This window comes from Procambarus clarkii, chromosome 92 (genome assembly GCF_040958095.1).
Source record: "Procambarus clarkii isolate CNS0578487 chromosome 92, FALCON_Pclarkii_2.0, whole genome shotgun sequence".
NCBI classification, from domain to species: Eukaryota; Metazoa; Arthropoda; class Malacostraca; order Decapoda; family Cambaridae; genus Procambarus; species Procambarus clarkii.
The window spans coordinates 6,405,729-6,426,963 of NC_091241.1; the positions used below are offsets into that span (position 1 = coordinate 6,405,729).

General features: G+C 46.2%; 2 protein-coding genes across 4 annotated transcripts in view; one reads left to right on the forward strand and one right to left on the reverse strand.

Moving 5' to 3' along the window:
* The window catches only part of LOC123775108 (uncharacterized), an 80,914-nt gene that overhangs the window by 51,611 nt on the left and 8,068 nt on the right, over positions 1–21,235 (reverse strand). For all 3 annotated transcript variants that reach the window (XR_011226011.1, XR_011226013.1, XR_011226010.1), the window contains exon 2: positions 19,514–19,616. The gene's annotated coding sequence lies outside the window, so the exon portion shown is untranslated. The remainder of the gene's footprint in view (positions 1–19,513; positions 19,617–21,235) is intronic.
* Positions 10,279–12,528, forward strand: LOC123775107 (proteoglycan 4). Its single transcript, XM_045769982.2, has 2 exons — positions 10,279–10,415; positions 10,874–12,528. Exons 1-2 carry the CDS (start codon positions 10,404–10,406, stop codon positions 12,266–12,268), a joined length of 1,407 nt encoding a protein of 468 aa, XP_045625938.1. The 5' UTR covers positions 10,279–10,403; the 3' UTR covers positions 12,269–12,528.

Sequence of the window (21,235 nt, forward strand, 5' to 3'; positions counted from 1 at the left end):
CAATGTCTTTAACGTGTATACCATGCAAAGTGACGGAGAAGATCGTGAGAAAGAACCTAGTAGCACATCTGGAGAGAAGGAACTTCGTGACACCGCCAACATGGGTTCAGGGAGGGTAAATTTTGCCTTACAGGTTTAATAGAATTCTACGATCAGGTGACAAAGATTAAGCAAGAAAGATAAGGTTAGGCAGACTGCATCTTCTTGGACTGTCGAAAACCCTTTGACACAGTACCCCATAAGAGGCTAGTGCATAAGTTGGAGGCTGGTGCATGAGTTTAGCAGTCTCTGTGGCGTAGTGGTAAGACGCTCGCCTGGCGTTCCACGAGCGCTTTGTCATGGGTTCGTATCCTGGCCGGGGAGGATTTACTGGGCACAAATCCTTAACTGTAGCCTCTGTTTAACTCAACAGTAAAATGGGTACTGGGTTGTAAAAACGATTCTTCGTGGGGGTCGTATTCCAGGAGTAAGGATTTGCCCGAAACGCTACACGTACTAGTGGCTGTACAAGAATGTAACAACTCTTGTATATATAAACAAAAAATAAAAAAAACCAGGCAAGAGTAACTGGTAGGGTGCTCCAGTGGATAAGAGAGTACCTAAGCAATAGGAAGCAGAGAGTTAATGTCAGGGGGAAGACCTCAAATTGGTGTGAAGTCATAAGCGGAGTCCCACAGGGTTCGGTACTCGGACCTATCCTGTTTCTGATATACATAAATGATCTTCCAGAGGGTATCGACTCATTCCTCTCAGTGTTTGCCGATGCCAAAATTATGAGAAGGGTTAAGACAGAGAAGGACTGCTTGAGGATTCAAGAAGTCCTGGACAAACTGAAGGAATGGTCCAACAAATGGTTGTTAGAGTTTAACCAGAACAAATGTAATGTAATGAAGATAGGTGCGGGGAGCAGGAGACCAGATACAAGGTATTATTTGGGAGAAGAAATCAAGTCAGAGAGAGAGAGAAAGACCTGGGGGTTTATATCACGTAATACCTGTCCCCTGAAGCCCATATCAAGAGGATAACATCAGCGCCATATGCTAGGTTGGCCAACATAAGAAGGGCATTTAGAAACTTGTATAAGGAATCATTTAGAACTTTGTTTTCCACGTATGTCAGACCAATCGGACCAAGCCTATATACTGAGTTCTTTGGAGCTTTCAGTCCCCAGTGGGCATTTGAAGGCACAGACGACGTTGGTTTCCTTCAAGGTGTTCTGTTTGGTGTCTGGGAGTTTTTCATGAGTAGGTTAGCCGTTTTTTTGGTTTTATAGTAAATTGTCAGTTGTATTTTCTGATTTTTTGTCTGTAGGGATAATGTTCCTATTAACAATATCTTTCAGGACACTTTCCACCATTTTATGAGCTGTCGAAAAGAAGTTCCTGTAAAACAGTCAAATAGGGCGTATAGGTGTTGTGTTACTTGACTCTTCAGAGGTTGCATGGTGTTTCACCTTTCTTTTTATGACGTCTTCAACATAACCGTTAGAGAAGCCATTGTTGACTAGGACCTGCCTTACCCTACAGAGTTCTTCATTGACTTGCTTCCATCTTGAGCTGTGACTGAGAGCCCGGTCGACGTAAGCATTGACAACACTCCTCTTGTACCTGTCTGGGCAGTCACTATTGGCATTAAGACACATTTCTATGTTTGTTTCCTTAGTGTAGACTGCAGTGTGGAAGCCTCCGTTCCTTTCCATGACTGTTACATCCAGAAAGGGCAGCTTCCCATCATTCTCCATCTCGTAAGTGAAACGTAACACAGAATTCTGCTCGAATACCTCCTTCAGCTGCTGCAGACGTCTGACATCAGGTACCTGCATAAAAATGTCGTCAACATATCTGCAGTATATGGCAGGTTTCAAGTCCATGTCAACTAAGACCCTTTGCTCTATGGATCCATAGAGCAGTGCATGTTAGTACCTTTTGAAACACAAATGTTCCATATAGCCTCATCTCTTCTTGTAAGACACGCCCTAAAGGCCTAAACAATGATTCGGCCAAGCCTCGCCTTCTGCAGCCACCCCCAGGGTCACCTTGAACTTTACTGGACAACAAATGCTCGTGCGGTCAGGTCGCACTCGTGCGCGCATGCGTCTTAATATTTTTTCTAGCGTTCGCAGCTGCTCCAACCAAGAACAATTTTGGGAAAAGCTGCAGCTTCTGCTCGTTCTGTACTTCTACGGTACCATTTAGCATTGGCCCAAGTCTTTGCATGGATACACGCTGAGAAATGAAGCGCTCGACCAGCCGGGAGGCCATTTTTTTCCAGCACCTGAAAAGTTATGCAGATTCGAAGGCGCCACGTGGTCTACATTCCTCCCACGACAAGCGACGGTAAACCTCCGGCCGGCGGTACACCATCAGCCGGGGTATACCTTTGGCCAGTGATACACCCACGACTGGTGGTATTCCCGCATCCTGCCGTACACTACGCCCGCCGGTACACACCCTTTATTCATGTCCTTGCTGCAAACTACTGTCTTGGAATGTAACCGCCTGGAGACGTGGGCGTGGCTTTATTTATCACTTGAAAGTTTAGAGTTGACCAACATCAAACAAGACAGATTAATGAACAGGGCTCCACGATACAACCTTTCGGGGCTCCATGATGCAACATTCCAGGCCTCCAAGATACAACCTCCTTATAACGAGGAAGTAGTAGACAGTAGAACAATATAATAACAGAACAATATGCCAATGGAACATGTCTGGCCGAGGCAATGATCAGTCTAGCAGAGCAATGAGAATTCACACCTCATACAGGTGCTAATAATAATAATAATAATAATAATAATTTTTATTTAGGCAAAGGTACATACATAAAGAGATTTTACAAAGTTTGTTGGCTTTATAGATAGAGCTAGTACATACAATGCCTAAAGCCACTATTACGCAAAGCGTTTCGGGCAGGAAAAAACACTACTGACTAAAGCTTAAAACTAATGGGTAAAAAGAAAAAAATGCGTTGAGTACAAATAAAAATAGAGGTAAAAGAGGGGGGGAACATTGTTGAAAAAACAGCACAAATACAATTATAAATTATTACAGAAAATTACATTAAAACAGCGTTGATTTGTAAAACAAAAAAAAAACAAAAAACATACATGGGTTGACAATAGAAGGGTAAGGTAGGTTACATGGAATTGGCTGGTTAATGGCTGGGTGAGGTGAGGTCCAGTGCATAGGACGGAAGGATGCGGTTATATCAGAGCCTTGCTAGTCCACTCGGGATTGTTGTTTTAGATTTGGCTACTCAGAAGGAAATGTCCATGTAGCACGGGCTATAGTGAGCCCGTAATTCCACTGGGGGATTACTATTCCAAATAAAAAGATGGTGGAAGACCTCATATACTGCAACAAGTTGAATAAAAGATGAAACATAGGTTGAGGAGAGAGACAGTGAGGTGTGTGTGTGTGTGTGTGTGTGAAGGGGGAGGGGGGGGAAGGGAAGGGGGGGGGAGAATTGGGGCAGTGCCCGAACCCTTCTTGAGGACAAACATCAGGTTTCCTCCGGTTGAGTGAAGTTTACCATGAAGCAAGTACTGCACTCTTGTCCTTATTATGTGAGGCTGAACACCCAAGATTCGTCTTGAACAATTCTTTAATTCACAATACAACTTACTCCTTGTGTGTTAAGTGTCTCCGGGTGTCGTGTTAGTGGTCTCACCGTCCCCTGGGTGTTGTGTTAGTGGTCTCACCGTCCCCTGGGTGTTGTGTTAGTGGCCTCACCGTCCCCTGGGTGTCGTGTTAGTGGTCTCACCGTCCCCTGGGTGTTGTGTTAGTGGTCTCACCGTCCCCTGGGTGTTGTGTTAGTGGCCTCACCGTCCCCTGGGTGTTGTGTTAGTGGCCTCACCGTCCCCTGGGTGTCGTGTTAGTGGTCTCACCGTCCCCTGGGTGTTGTGTTAGTGGTCTCACCGTCCCCTGGGTGTTGTGTTAGTGGCCTCACCGTCCCCTGGGTGTTGTGTTAGTGGTCTCACCGTCCCCTGGGTGTTGTGTTAGTGGTCTCACCGTCCCCTGGGTGTTGTGTTAGTGGCCTCACCGTCCCCTGGGTGTTGTGTTAGTGGCCTCACCGTCCCCTGGGTGTCGTGTTAGTGGCCTCACCGTCCCTGGGTGTCGTGTTAGTGGTCTCACCGTCCCCTGGGTGTCGTGTTAGTGGCCTCACCGTCCCCTGGGTGTCGTGTTAGTGGCCTCACCGTCCCTGGGTGTTGTGTTAGTGGCCTCACCGTCCCTGGGTGTCGTGTTAGTGGCCTCACCGTCCCTGGGTGTTGTGTTAGTGGTCTCACCGTCCCCTGGGTGTTGTGTTAGTGGCCTCACCGTCCCTGGGTGTCGTGTTAGTGGCCTCACCGTCCCCTGGGTGTTGTGTTAGTGGTCTCACCGTCCCCTGGGTGTCGTGTTAGTGGCCTCACCGTCCCTGGGTGTTGTGTTAGTGGCCTCACCGTCCCTGGGTGTTGTGTTAGTGGCCTCACCGTCCCTGGGTGTCGTGTTAGTGGTCTCACCGTCCCTTGACCTATCGACCAAGTGTTCTTTAATTGTGAGACATTCCTCCCCGAGTCCGTGGATGTCACTGCTTGATGTCCAGTGGTGGAATGCAGGTGGAACAGGTGTTAACAGGTCAGAGTAGTAAACAGGCAGTGATGTGGTGGAGGCTGACTCCATACACAGTTTCAAATGTAGATATGATAGGGCCCAATAGGCTAAGGAATCTGTACACCAGTTGATTGACAGTTGAGAGGCGGGGCCAAAGAGCCAGAGCTCAACCCCCGCAAGAAGAACTAGGCGAGTAAAGTCAACACAGATGTACCGGATACAGTCGCTGCGGTACAGACAGGCCAACACAGATGTTCCTCGTCGTCCCGGATACAGTCAGCATGTACAGGTTGCTGACAATCGTGTTCTGCTTGCCGGACCATCTGGCACCAGATGGCGGGAGAAGGGGCGAGCTAGTCTCGTGTTAAATTATAGTTTGAACACATCCGTGTGTTAGAGGCGGGTGACGGCTAGGCTGCGTGTTCACAGGGGGAATAAACAAGGGCGCACCAGCTGTACCCATCAGACATTTATACTTTACAACCACACATTATACACTCAATTATGGACAAATTAACTCCGTTTTTTCACTTTAAAATTCAGCATAAGTACAATATGTATACTGAATAATTGTTTTAAATAAGAGTTAATTTATATAAAATTTTGCAAATAAAGAATGATGAAATTTGAAGCAGTAAATAGAGTCCATATCTATTGTCACACGAGTCAATTATTGTGCTCTAAATAAAAAAAAAACAATTCTGATAGGTGCACAGATATATTGGGTGACAGTAAACGTGCCCAACCATTTTGTCCTGCCCCGAATTCCCGATTCTGAGTCGAGAGCGAAGCCCACTGTACTACGGCCTACGGAAACAACAGACCGTCCTCATCAACAAGGTTCAAATTTAATGCTTCACCCACATACTTCAAATACAAATAATCGCCAACGAACCTAAACACCTAATCTAACCTACACCTAACCTAACCTAGCCTAGCCTAACCTAACCTAACCTAACCTAACCTAGCCTAGCCTAACCTAACCTAACCTAACCTACACCTAACCTACACCTAACCTAACCTAACCTAACCTAACCTAACCTACACCTAACCTAACCATACCATACCATACATCGAACATATATAGTAATATTAATTTATATGTAACAGCCTGAGTTACAGCCCCGCTCCTGTGCCAGGTAAGTCCACAATGGGCTCACCATAGCCCGTGCTACTTGGAGCTTTTTGTTCCAAGAAGCGAATCTTAAACAACAACAACACATGTAACGGACCTATTTTCAATACACATTACATTAAAATTAATGAATGCGTCTTGGAAGACAACTGCCGCTTGAACGAGCCTGGCCTGAGGACTGGTTGCTCAAAGACAAACTTTAACAGTAATTTCATATTGTGTGTTAAGCTATCCTTTGCTGATTAGTTTACTAAGAAATTATATTCAGTCCCAGGAAACGTAAGCAAGTTACAAAATCACTAATTTGCAGTTGTATAAAGTTCAAGGGGACAGAGGATGTTGTTGATGTGAGCTTAACAGAAGTGTATCGCATTCGAGAATGAAAGGTTAAGTGTAGCAAGGTCGGAGACAAGCATGGAGCCGCCGCCGCCGCCTCCTCCTCACTGAACCTTCAGTAAGTTCTCGCTAAACTGATTGGGAGAGGGCGTCTTCAATAACAAATTGAAAAATCATTTTCAATAGGAACATTATTGAATCTGCTTTAATATAGATTACAAAATCATGTAATTTGAATATTAGCAATGGTTTGTATAATTTAGATCCATTTTTGATTGATGAGCTAAAGGGCGATTTGAGCAGGATCATTGATCCACATATATATCATTAATACCTTATTAATATCACATTATCTCATTAAAGATATTGTACCTCACCTCACCTATTTCCTGACCATATATCCACACCCACTGACATATAAATCCATGGTGTGACGGGAGACATCTCCCGTCACACAGGGTGCAGTCGCACCTCCACAGATCTCCAGTATCATCTATTGATACTGGTGATGGCTCAAAAGGGCCACCACTTATGGGCTATTCATGCCCAAGCCACCTTTTGGGTGGCTTAATCTTCTCTCTCTCTCTCTCTCTCGATTCTTTAGTGACCATCTGGTCACCATTTGGTCCGGGAGACATCTCCCGTCACGCTGGGTGCAGTCGCACCTCCACAGATCTCCAGTATCATCTATTGATACTGGTGATGGCTCAAAAGGGCCACCACTTACGAGCTATTCATGCCCGTGCCACCTTTTGGGTGGCTTCATCTTCATCTTAACACATTCACAAGGGAGACGGTCATGCAGGGTGCATTCGCACCTCCACAGATCTCCAGTATCAGCTCTTGATACTGGTAATGGCTTAAAAGGGCCACCACTTACGGGCTATTCATGCCCGTGCCACCTTTTGGGTGGCTTAATCTTCATCAATCTATAAATCCATCCTTCTGAAGATGTATTATTAGATACGAAAATACTTAAGGAAATTCCTGTCTTAATCCTTCCTTCGTGGTCTGACACGAACAGGCGTTCTCCAATGTACTGGATGCTCTTCAATTTTGTAAATTAGGATCACAAATATGTCCCACTTATTCAGCTCCTTGTTGAGCATGACTGATGGTACCATATCGTAAGAAATGTGACCTATTAGTTGAGAGGACGGATTAGTCCGTCACCAACACCAGGGTGCTTGGTGACCTCCACCACTAGTCCCCCAGAAGATGGTGACCACCACCATTGTCCTCTGACCAGTTGATGATGTTCTCACTGGGCATAATGGGAGAATATATATGTAATCTATACTGACCCTAAGAGTGTGTTGACCCTCAAATATTCTCCATTGTTATGAACAAGGAAACCCTGGCCTCTGCTGGTGACCTTGCTAGTGAGAAGAATCTCTCGGTATAGGGATTTGACCTCCACGATTGGCTTGACCTTTTAAACGAAACATTCCGCGGCTTGTATTACGCGTAATTACGTATAAAGGTCACTGGTGATTGGCTATGACATTATTATTCTCTGGTGACAACAGGGGGGTAAAAAGTATATATATGCGTGTTAGTGGGTCAAGTTGTCAAGTCTCCCGATCAATCATCGCTACTCGAACGGTTACTGGCGCGCCGGTCTACGCGAACGCTTACTGGCGCGCCGGTCTACGCGAACGCTTACTGGCGCGCCGGTCTACGCGAACGCTTACTGGCACGCCGGTCTACGCGAACGCTTACTGGCACGCCGGTCTACGCGAACGCTTACCGGCACGCCAGTGTCAACGACTCTGACACTAGTGTTCACTCCCGTCTATTCCCTGTGACTTGACATGTTATGACAAGAACACAGAAGCAGAACAGAGTCCTGGGACGTCCTACACGCACGACCGACCCGTGAACCACAATATGCTCCAAATCAACCTGTACGACCCACTGTAAAAGGCCTGCAGGGGACCTTCCTTCGGGCTCGCATGCCCTTGTACCGTACCAGTGCGAATGTAGTTCGCTGACTACACCTGTCTCGCGGTACTGGGACATATGTGTATCGCATTTGTTTACAGTTTGCTCATTTCACTCTCCCTGGCTACTATTACATTTTTCACATCTGTCTACTTTATTGTTCAATCCTTTTAATATGTTACCCCGCTCTTTACCTGATATTCCAATATATGAAAAGTCACAGGTCTGTGGCTCTGACCTTCACCCATTTTTTCATATCCGCGTGACCTACACCCTTGTGACCTACAGCCTCGTGACCTACACCCCCGTGACCTACACCCTCGTGACCTACACCCTTGTGACCTACACCCTCGTGACCTACACCCTCGTGACCTACACCCCCGTGACCTACACCACCGTGACCTACACCCTCGTGACCTACATCCCCGTGACCTACACCCTCGTGACCTACACCCCCGTGACCTACACCACCGTGACCTACACCACCGTGACCTACATCCCCGTGACCTACACCCTCGTGACCTACACCTCCGTGACCTACACCACCGTGACCTACACGCCCGTGACCTACACCCCCATGACCTACACACCCATGACCTACACCCCCGTTACCTACACCCCCGTTACCTACACGCCCATGACCTACATCCCCGTGACCTACACCCCCGTGACCAACACCACCGTGACCTACACCCCCGTGACCTACACCCCCATGACCTACACCCCCGTGACCTACACCCCTGTGACTTACACCCCCTGACCTACACCCCCGTGACCTACACCCCTGTGACCTACATCCCCGTGACCTACACCCCCGTGACCTACACCCCGTGACCTACACCCTCGTGACCTACACCCCCGTGACCTACACCCCCGTGACCTACACCCCTGTGACTTACACCCCCGTGACCTACACCCCCGTGACCTACACCCCCGTGACCTACTTCCCCCGTGACCTACACCCCCGTGACTTACACCCCGTGACCTACTCCCCCGTGACCTACACCCCTGTGACTTACACCCCCTGACCTACTCCCCCGTGACCTACACCCGTGACTTACACCCCGTGACCTACACGCGTGACCTACACCACCGTGACCTACACCCCCTGCCTGAGGTCAAGATCAATAGCGCCGTAGGGAGGATAAGTAAGGGCCCCCCCCCCCCACCCCAGCCTGAAGGTGATGTTTCAACAAGGGGTAATACTCCAGGTGATGCCTGGGACCGGAGGGTCTGCGGCCTCCTAGTAAACTAGAGGAAAGTGTAGAGCACCCTCTTGATTGTGCTCTAGCTCATCACTCCCGCCTCTCAACCGTCAAACAGCTTCTGTGTGTCTATAGGTTCCTGTCCCTACTGGCCACTGACGTATCTATATCCATAAAGAATGTCTATCTCCCTATCCAGGGATGGAAACCAGATGCTTGGGGCTAGTCTCATTAAATTAAGCACAGTTAAATGTGATTTTAGTGTGTCATAAGGTGGCTTGGGGGTCGCACCAGTCTCCAGGAGATTAACACAGCCATTTGAGAAGACGAGAATGCAGCTTGAAGCCATCTTGAACATTGGGGACATGAGAAGCAACGAATATTTACCACTGTACACATGTTACCCTACCTCCCTATCCTCCCGACTAAGATTGCTGGGCGGGTCTTGTTATTGATTATGAAGGGAACCCCACACCAGTAGACCTTATGACTTTTGTCTTTTTTTGTTCTATCCTTCACATCTGAAAGGAACCTTTAACATTAAGATAACCCCTAGGAGACGGTGTGAGTGAAGGACGCGAAATAAAAAGAGCACACATGTTAACCAAAACAACACACCTGTCGACAAGACATCACACCTGTTGACAAAAGACTCAAGGAACCTTGTCAACAGGTGTGGACAAGACTCCTGGAGTCTTTTATCCACACGTGTCAAACAAAGCAACACATCTATTGACAAAAACAACACACCTGTTGACAAAAAGACCCTGTCGAAAAAGTCAACATCTGTTGACAAAAACACTACATCTGTCGACCAAAACACATCTGTATCAAACTACGGTTTGTGTGTCAACTTAAACGTCCATACCTCTCATCCAAAAGACCATACCGGTCAACTAAAAAGAAACGATGATTACCCGATATCAATAATATACCTTGGATAAGAAACTAGCCCCCCCATCCTCCCCACCAAAAAAGGTAGACGAAAACGAGAGCGACCCCCCAAGCGTGGCGCGCATGGGGGGGGGCCGGTTAAGGTGGGCGCCGCCCCACACTAGCCGGCGTAACTTTTGATCTTCTACACCAGAAGTCGGTTGCGCGCGCGCGGGAAAGGTGAAGGTCTCTCCCGCCTAATATAAACGAGGCTCCCAGCCGGTCAGAGCACAGTGACCCTTCAGCTCCCACGACGAGAAGATGTTGGCCATAGTGAGTATTTTCTGATTAGCTTGTAACCTGGACTTTGTCGAGGAGTATATACATACTTTTCTGAACGTCTGGTAATTAAGAATTTGTTAGGTTTAATGAAGTGTCAGGGTAGATTTAAGTTTCAAATTAGTCCTTCGTGTTGGAGGCATGAGTGAACCAGGAACCAGGAAGCAGCCCGTAGCATCTGTCTAACTCAGGTACCTATTTACTAATAGGTGAACAGGGGGTATCAGGGTGAAAGAAACTCTGCCAGTAATCGAACCCGGGCCCTTAGGACTACGACCCCGAGGGTCCTCAGTTGCGAGAATCACGCACGCACGCGTGCGTGTGTGTGTGTGTGTGTGTGTGTGTGTGTGTGTGTACACAACCACTTGCTATTAAATAATGAGGACATTTTAAACCTGTGTGCTGTTTGGTATCTTGAAGTACACTCTCAAACAAGTATCGTCTCTTGACAGGTGGTGTTGACGGTGGTAGCCGCCGTGCAGGTGGAGTGCGCACCCAGCCAATTCTGGCCAGGCTTCTCGAATGCTCCCTCCTTCACTTCGCAACCGAACAAGAAGCCAATATTTTCTACACAGATCCACAAAGGTTTCCCAAGCAAGACTAGAGTTCCCGATCACGCGGAGACTCAGCGCGCCTACGAGGACTTCATCCAGATATGGTTGGATCAGGCCAGGCTCACCCTCAACACGGCCAATGCCGCCAGGTTCAGCCCTCGGCCCAACGTGGGAGAACCTGTTGTCGTAGCCGAGGCGATCACAGAGAACCCACGAATCCAAGAGGTCGTTCCTGTCGAGTCAGATCAAACTTTCTTCATGGATCCAGAGCCAACCTCCCACGTGGATGCAGAGCCAACTTCCTACGTGGATCCAGAGTCAACTTATAACGTGGATTCAGAACCAACTTCCTACGTGGATCCAGAGCCAACTTCCTACGTGGATCCAGAGCCAGCTTCCTTCGTAGAGGCAGAGCCAACTTCCTTTGTAGAGGCAGAGCCAACTTTCTTTGTAGAGGCAGAGCCAACTTCCTTCATAGAAGCGGAGCTAACTTCCTTAATAGAGGCAGAGCCAACTTCCTTCGTAGAGGCAGAGCCAACTTCCTTCGTAGAGGCAGAGCCAACTTCCTTCGTAGAAGCAGAGCCAACTTCCTTCGTAGAGGCAGAAATCCAGCCAATGGAGCAGCCAGATAAACACGAGCCAGTATTTATCGACGTACAGCCAACACCTGAAATATTGACATCAGTCGCCGTTGAGACAGAGGTCGTGCCTGATGACATAGCCCTTGTTGCTGAGGAAAATATTCCGACTCTTGTGGAACAGGACACTTCCACCGTTCTCAGAGACGAGATAGCTCAAGACACCATCGCAGTACTCCCTTCTGTGGAGCCCATGGCAGAACCCAGTGTAGAACAGTCCTTTGTGGAAGCTATTACCGAGGCTCCTGCAGTAAAATCCACTGTGGAGCAAGCTGTGAAACCCACGGAAGAGATAGTCGTGGAACCCATTATTGAGCCATTCGTGGAAAATGCTGCAGAGGAACCAGTGGAGGAGTTCCAGCCACAAGTCGAGCCTACAAAGACTATCATTCCCGCTGGCAGAAGCATCAGCTCAACATCCTCCAGACACTCGGCGATGACCCTCGAGCATCGCCCGACCATCATCAAAGAGGAGTTCCCCGGAGCAACGTTCCATCCTAGTGTCCTGGTACACCCTCAGCCAGCCCGCCTGCCAGCACGCGCTGCTGGGGCCATCAACACAGAGGGCCTCACCTACACCCTACAGTTCTTCCCCACACAAGGACGGTCTCACTATTTCGTCTCAACGCCCATCGGAGGAAGCAGGAGATTTTAATGGAGAAGTCCCTGTCATATTATTATAAGGATTGTACATATGTCATTTTCTATACTCATTACTTCTATGTAGCTTAAAAGTAAACAGATATTTTTCTACAATTTGTAAATATTTTTTTATTTGTATATACTCTAAAGCTGGCTTCGATACCTTTAGTAGAAATAAATATATTTTGAAGCTCATGAATATTGTTAAAAACATAAAAACGGCACAATTATTTTTTATGTAAATCACAATAAAGCCGGAAAAGAAAACCCGTACTTCACGTTTTTGTCTAGTTCCCTATAATTATAAAACCCAGAGGGGAAGGAGGTCAGTTCTGATGCTACAGCCACAACACCTGAACTCACGAGGCAACGCCACACATACCGACAAAGGAGACACGGCAGCGTTAAAAAAAAAGTTTTGTCCTACCTCCCCGACTAATCTAAAACAACAGTTCTTTCACTCTGACGGTCTGAGCTCAACTTGGGCGGGAAACTTAGGGTGGCCAAGATGAATGGATGAAGCAGCACACACAGGAGACGGATGGGATGAAAGTGGCGCCAAAGGCAGATAAGATGAATGAGGGAATATAAACGATGAAGGGGAATGGATGAGGAAATACTGATTCTTGACCAGTGCCACCTCTTGGGTGGCTTAATCCTCATCAATCAAATCACAACACACTGGTAGCTCACCACGGTCAAATGTTGACACAGCACCGCTCCTGTGCCAGGTAAGTCCACGACGGGCTCACTATAGCCTGTGCTACTTGCCCCGCTCCTGTGCCAGGTAAGTTACGGGCTCACCATAGCCTGTGTTACTTGGCCCGCTCCTGTGCCAGGTAAGTTACGGGCTCACCATAGCCCGTGCTACTTGGAACTTGTTCCGAGTGGCTGAATCTATAACAACGGTGACTCACCCTGAGAGCCGCAACTTCTCGCCCTACACACCCTGAGAGCCACAACGTCCCACCCTACACACCCTGAGAGCCACAACGTCCAGCCTACACACCCTGAGAGCCACAACGTCCAGCCCTACACACCCTGAGAGCCACAACGTCCTGCCCTACACACCCTGAGAGCCACAACGTCCCGCCCTACACACCCTGAGAGCCACAACGTCTCGCCCTACACACCCTGAGAGCCACAACGTCCCGCCCTACACACCCTGAGAGCCACAACGTCCCGCCCTACACACCCTGAGAGCCACAACGTCCAGCCCTACACACCCTGAGAGCCACAACGTCCAGCCCTACACACCCTGAGAGCCACAACGTCCAGCCCTACACACCCTGAGAGCCACAACGTCCCGCCCTACACACCCTGAGAGCCACAACGTCCAGCCATACACACCCTGAGAGCCACAACGTCCCGCCATACACACCCTGAGAGCCACAACGTCTCGCCCTACACACCCTGAGAGCCACAACGTCCCGCCCTACACACCCTGAGAGCCACAACGTCCAGCCCTACACACCCTGAAAGCCACAACGTCCAGCCTACACACCCTGAGAGCCACAACGTCCCGCCATACACACCCTGAGAGCCACAACGTCCCGCCATACACACCCTGAGAGCCACAACGTCCCGCCATACACACCCTGAGAGCCACAACGTCCCGCCATACACACCCTGAGAGCCACAACGTCCCGCCATACACACCCTGAGAGCCACAACGTCCTGCCCTCCCCAACTCAAAGCCACAACGTCCCGCCCTACACTGAGTGGCCTTAATCTTCTACAGTTTGATAAGCCTTAAGCCCAACACCACCACCACAACATCATAGATTTACAGAGACTTCATGTTGAACAGCAGACTTCACCAGCATCAAGTATGGCAGACATGTGCCTGATGCTATCAGTACAAGAAGCCGTCACCAGCATCAAGCTTAAGAGACAAGAAAGCGTGCCATCATGCAGCAGAGGTTGTGTAGTAACAGGTTGGTTCTTAAACTTTTTTTAGAGTAAGAAAAGTTTGACCCGTCTGTCATCGTTATTCTTTAAACAAAACATAACATAGCCTAATTCTATTCTATAGCCTAATTCTAGCCTAACCTAACATAGCCTAGCTTAGTCTAGCTGAACTGAACAAATTTTGTATTTTATTCATACTGTAGTGTGCATAAGGTGTGTGATATCACTACAATGATGTATTATTATTTATTAAAATTGTAATGCCAGTACAGGTTTTGGATGCTTCTGTTTTTTAAGGATAAATAATGTAACACCGCTCACATCAGCTTCACTCCATTCCAACCCAGCTTTATCCCTGCTTTAATCCTTTTATCACAGCATCGTTGTTTCAGCTTCACATTCCCTCCTCTAGCATTCACCACTCGCTCTAGTGATCATCACTCGCTCTAGTGATCATCACTCGCTCTAGTGATCATCACTCGCTCTAGTGATCATCACTCCCTGCTCTAGTGTTCATCACTCCCTGCCCCAGTGTTCATCACTCCCTGCTCCAGTGTTCATCACTCCCCCACTCCAGTGTTCATCACTCCCTGCTCCAGTGTTCATCACTCCCCCACTCCAGTGTTCATCACTCCCTGCTCCAGTGTTCATCACTCCCTGCTCCAGTGTTCATCACTCCCCACTCCAGTGTTCATCACTCCCCACTCCAGTGTTCATCACTCCCCCACTCCAGTGTTAATCATTCCCCACTCCAGTGTTCATCACTCTGCTCCAGTGTTCATCACTCTGCTCCAGTGTTCATCACTCCCTGCTCCAGTGTTCATCACTCCCCCACTCCAGTGTTCATCACTCCCCGCTCCAGTGTTCATCACTCCCCGCTCCAGTGTTCATCACTCCCTGCTCCAGTGTTCATCACTCTGCTCCAGTGTTCATCACTCTGCTCCAGTGTTCATCACTCCCTGCTCCAGTGTTCATCACTCCCAGCTCCAGTGTTCATCACTCCCAGCTCCAGTGTTCATCACTCCCTGCTCCAGTGTTCATCACTCCCTGCTCCAGTGTTCATCACTCTGCTTCAGTGTTCATCACTCCCTGCTCCAGTGTTCATCACTCCCTGCTCCAGTGTTCATCACTCCCTGCTCCAGTGTTCATCACTCCCTGCTCCAGTGTTCATCACTCCCTGCTCCAGTGTTCATCACTCCCTGCTCCAGTGTTCATCACTCCCCGCTCCAGTGTTCATCACTCTGCTCCAGTGTTCATCACTCCCTGCTCCAGTGTTCATCACTCCCTGCTCCAGTGTTCATCACTCCCTGCTCCAGTGTTCATCACTCCCTGCTCCAGTGTTCATCACTCCCTGCTCCAGTGTATATATATATCATATATGTCATGTTAACAATGAAACTGAAACTGATATCTAATATTATTGAGCAAATATATATCTCCTGAGCTTCTATATACTAAATGTACTGTACTATACTTATTTAAGTGAATATAGTTATGTGTAAGTACAAAATAAAGATCTGAACAGATAATAATGCAGTTATCTTGAGATGATTTCGGGGCTTAACGTCCCCGCGGCCCGGTCCTTGACCTGGCCTCCTCTCTCTCAGGAGGCCCAGAGAGCCCACCTGTGTAGGGCAAGCTCAGTTGGACTAGGATATACAATATAAACTTGCAAAATGAAAATACTCAGTACAGTAGTCAAAATGAAAATTGTAGAATTTTTAAAAGTGTAAGGATAAATGAAATTCAAGCAGTTAATTAACCAGGAACAAGAATACTAAATCTAGGAACAATTACAGTAAAAATTCAAATTATGAAAAAAAGTCAGTCAGATTAAAAATGGAACATAAAATGAAAGCTTAATTAAACGGAATATGTGTGATAGCCAAATAAAAGTACTGTACAGTAATTGACACCAGAAGAAATGAACTTTAAATGGTTAGATAAGAAACATACAAATTAAAAACCTAAGAATAACTGTAAAATTTTACTTTTTTTTTACATTGCAGTTAAGATCAAATACGTTATGGAAAAAAAAAAATATATATATATATATGAAAAAATTATATCTTTGAATGGCAAGAAGCAAAGCTAAAGTACATGTACATTATGATTGCCACCGGTAGGTGAATTTATGAAGATGGAAGACTAGGAAGGAATCATCCAAAGAGGATGTTTTGTTCTACATACTGCTACTGTTAGACTACCATAACCATTTTCTCCATTTGGCACATGACACCACCTCTATGGTCAGACACCAAGGAATCTCAAAGACACACAGGCGGATTAGTAGGTTATTCTGGTAGCACAAGTGCAAAAGGAATGTGACCAGGTATTGCTGGAGGTGCAACATGTGTCAACATGCTGGTAAGCCAAATCAACCCAACCTTCAATCCGTTAAGGTGGTAATGGAACCCTTCTCTCCCCCCCCCCTCCCCATCATAACTGACAGTGTGGGACCCCATCCAACCACCAAGCATCAAGGGGGTAGAAATAGCCAAGCTACTCTATCCCTTTGAGGTGTATTTTTTCTTGTCTCAATAAACATACTTGAACCACCAAGCAAGGGTATAAGTATATCCTCACTATCATGGACCAGATTACCAGGTTTCCTGAAACCATATCCTTAAGAAATATCACCACCCAAATGATTACCCAAGGTCAGTCCTCCTCCTCTGCCATATTCAAATTACCTCATGTGATTCAAATGGATCAAGGATCTAATTTTACTTTAAACTATTTCAGGAGTTTTCTGAAGGCATGGAAATTCATCCCATGCTTTCCAGTCCATATCACCCTGAGAGTCAGGGAGCCATTGAAAGATTTTGAAAGATTTCATCAATCCCTGAAGACCATAATACTGGTCAAACTGGTCACTTCAAACAAGTGAACACTCAATGGTCAAACCGAATAGTGGGACAAACAACTGCCGTTCCTTTTGTTTGCTGCAAGGGACTTGGTTCAAGATTCTCATGGATACTATCCCTTCCAACTTATCTTTGGGTATGAGGTACGAAGGCCCCTTGTTATGTGCCTAGTGGTAAATAGTAATAATAATAATAATGATAGTTTGACAGACCCACTTCTTGAGGGGTATCTTGAGATGATTTCGGGGCTTAGCGTCCTGCGGACTGGTCCTCGACCAGGCCTCCTTTTTGTTACACATCCCCAGGAAGCAGCCCATAGCAGCTATCTAACTCCCAGGTACCTGTTTGTTGCTAGGTAAACAGGGGCATCATGGTGAGAGAAACTCTGCCCATTTATTTCCGCCTCCGCCAGGTTTCGAACCTGGAACCTTGGGACTACGAAAACCGAGTGCTGTCCACTCAGCCGTCAGGCCCCAGCCTGACTGGTGCCCTACACTTGCCCTTGGATGACAGACCCACTTGCATATCAGAATAGCAGATACAATTACACATCAAAAAGGAACTACAACTACGACAGGCAACTGCCCTACAACAATCGGCACTGGTCAGAACAAGCTCGATATGTCCACGCATAATGGCCCTGCCAGAAAAGTTTCCCATTCAAACTACCCCAAATAGAGTAACCTCATTCATCTTTGCCAATATACAAGGACTAAAAACAAGAACAAAAAACAAAGTACTATTCATAAATGGCCTCCTCACCGAGTCAAATGCAGTATTTGGAGCGTTCACAGAAACCCATGCAGGGGAATTCTTGGAAAGTGACATCTGAATACCAGGATATAGTCTATACAGGTGTGATAGGGTAAATAGGTCTCATGGAAGAGTGGGACTGTATATTAGGGAAGACCTTGTATGCTCGGAGCTCCTTAACTCTACAAATGAAGTGGCTTTTACTGGGAGTAAAAATAGACAAAATAAACTTACTGTAGTTATTATTCTAATATATAAACTTGTATATTAGTTATTATTCTAATATACAAACTGCAAGATGCAACAGCTGAGGAATTCACAGAACAGATAAACAAAATAGAGAATAGCCTTGATAATTTGGCAAACTGATACCTGATGACTTCAACTTGCCTAATCTAAGATGGAGGAGAGCAAACAATAATATTATGCCAGGAAATCTATCGGGACATAACCAACCACAGGTTAGAGAACTGCTTAGATTCTGTGACAAATTTCCACTCAACCAGTAGATATCAGAACTAACTAGAACCGAAAATATTCTAGGCCTGGTCTTCACAAATAATGAAGATATAATCAGGGACATTACGATCTCAGATACCACATACTCAGATCACAAGCTCATTGAAGTGCAAACTACCATCAGTACTCAGAATAGACCTAAAACAATGACTAAGCAAGAGGGGTCATTCAGTAAATTCAATTTTAATAATAAAAGGATAGATTGGGAGAAAATAAACAGGGAACTTACAAACATTCTATGGGAAACTGTTCTAAGTAATAAAAATCCTACAGAAAGAATAGAAAAACTGATATTGGAGGCATATAAAGTCTATCTGAAACATGTTCCTTTGAGGAATGCCAGAAAGAGGTCCACTGTAGAAAGAAAATGCAGAAGACGCTAAAAAAGAGGGAAAAAATAATGCAAATGCTTAGGCAGATACAACTTTCACTACAAAGAAGGAATAATTTAAACAGAGAGATTGAAGAAATCGAGCAGAAACTGAAACCCTCATATCAGATTGAAGAAAGGCAACTAGAACAGAAAGCAATTCAAGAAATAAAGAAAAACCCCAAAATATTTCTTCACATGAAAAAACCACTGCCAGTGTTGGAGCTATTCGTACGAGTGAAGGTTCGTACACTGAGGATGACAAAGAAATTAGTGAAATCTTAAAAAAGCAGTATGAGGACATGTTTAGCACTCCAATAATCAGCATGAAAGTGAAAGATCCGGATAACATCTTTATGTGTGATATCCAAACCCCAGTAAATATAACTGATATCAACACGAGCATGGCAGATTTTGAAAGAGAAATTGAAAACCTGCCCATGCACTCGACTCCAGGTCCAGATTCATGGTATTCAATATTTATAAAGAAATGCAAGGTGCCTGTAGCACAGGCACACAGTATAGTGTGGAGGAAGAGCTTGGACACAGGGGAGATACCAGATGCGCTTAAATCAGCAGACATAGCTCCTCTACACAAGGGAGGGAGCAAAGCATTAGCAAAGAATTATAAACCAGTTGCACTAACGTCCCACATAATAAAAGTACTTGAGAGAATGATCAGGCAGATATTATCAAGCAGATACTGTATTAATAAAGTTTTCGACTGAGCAACAGAAAATGGCATGATGTTCAACAGTGATAAATTCCAGGTACTCAGGTATGGTAAAATTGAGGACATTAAACATAATACAAGGTACAAAATTCAGTAAATAGGTACCTGGGAGTTAGACAGCTGTTACGGGCTGCCTCCTGGAGGGGTGGTGTATTCACCTAGTTGTGCTTGTGGGGGTTCAGCTCTGCTCTTTCGGCCCATTTCTCAACTGTCAATAAAAATCAACTGTTACTAACAAATTTTTTTTTCATACACACACCAGCCTCCAGGAAGCAGCCCGTAATAGATGTCTAACTCCCAGGTACCTATTTACTGCTAGGTAACAAAAGCATCAGGGTGAAAGAAACTGTCCATTTGTCTTTGCCGGCACCGGGAATCGAACCCGGGCCACAGGATTACAAGTCCCGCACGCTGTCCACTCAGCTACCAGACCCTATTAATAATACCCTCTGTACTCACCTAATTATACTCACCTAATTGTGCTTGCGGGGGTTGAGCTCTGGCTCTTTGGTCCCGCCTCTCAACTGTCAATCAACAGGTGTACAGGTTCCTAAGCCTATTGGGATCTATCATATCTACACTTGAAGCTGTGTATGGAGTCAGCCTCCACCACATCACTTCCTAATGCATTCCATTTGTCAACCATTCTGAGACTAAAAATGTTCTTTCTAATATCTCTGTGGCTCATTTGGGCACTCAGTTTCCACCTGTGTCCCCTAGTGTGTGTGCCCCTTGTGTTAAATAGCCTGTCTTTATCTACCATATCAATTCCCTTGAAAATCTTGAATGTGGTGATCATGTCCCCTTAACTCTTCTGTCTTCCAGCGAAGTGAGGTTTAATTCCCATAGCCTCTCCTCGTAGCTCATACCTCTCAGCTCGGGTACTAGTCTGGTGGCAAACCTTTGAACCTTTTCCAGTTTGATCTTATCCTTGACTAGACATGGACTCCATGCTGGGGCTGCATACTCCAGGATTGGCCTGACATATGTGGTATACAAAGTTCTGAATGAGTCCTTACACAAGTTTCTGAATTTCCTTACACAAGTTTCTGTGTGTTTACTAGTTGTGTTTTTGCGGGGGTTGAGCTTTGCTCTTTCGGCCCGCCTCTCAACTGTCAATCAACTGTTTACTAACTACTATTTTTTTTTTCCCCACACCACACACACACACCCCAGGAAGCAGCCCATGGCAGCTGACTAACTCCCAGGTACCTATTTACTGCTAAGTAACAGGGGCACTTAGGGTGAAAGAAACTTTGCCCATTTGTTTCTGCCTCGTGCGGGAATCGAACCCGCGCCACAGTGTGTTCGTGTGTGTGTGTGTGTGTGTGTGTGTAATTACCTAAGTGTAGTTACAGGATGAGAGCTACGCTCGTGGTGTCCCATCTTCCCAACACTCTTTGTCATATAACGCTTTGAAACTACTGACGGTTTTGGCCTCCACCACCTTCTCACCTAACTTGTTCCAACCGTCTACCACTCTGTTTGCGAAAGTGAATTTTCTTATGTTTCTTCGGCATCTGTGTTTAGCTAGTTTAAATCTATGACCTCTTGTTCTTAAAGTTCCAGGTCTCAGGAAATCTTCCCTATCGATTTTATCAATTCCTGTTACTATTTTGTACGTAGTGATCATATCGCCGCTTTTTCTTCTATCTTCTAGTTTTTGCATATTTAATGCCTATAACCTTTCACTGTAGCTCTTGTCCTTCAGTTCTGGGAGCCACTTAGTGGCATGTCTTTGCACATTTTCCAGTTTGTTGATGTGCTTCTTTAGATATGGGCACCATACAACCGCTGCATATTCCAGCTTTGGTCTAACAAAAGTCG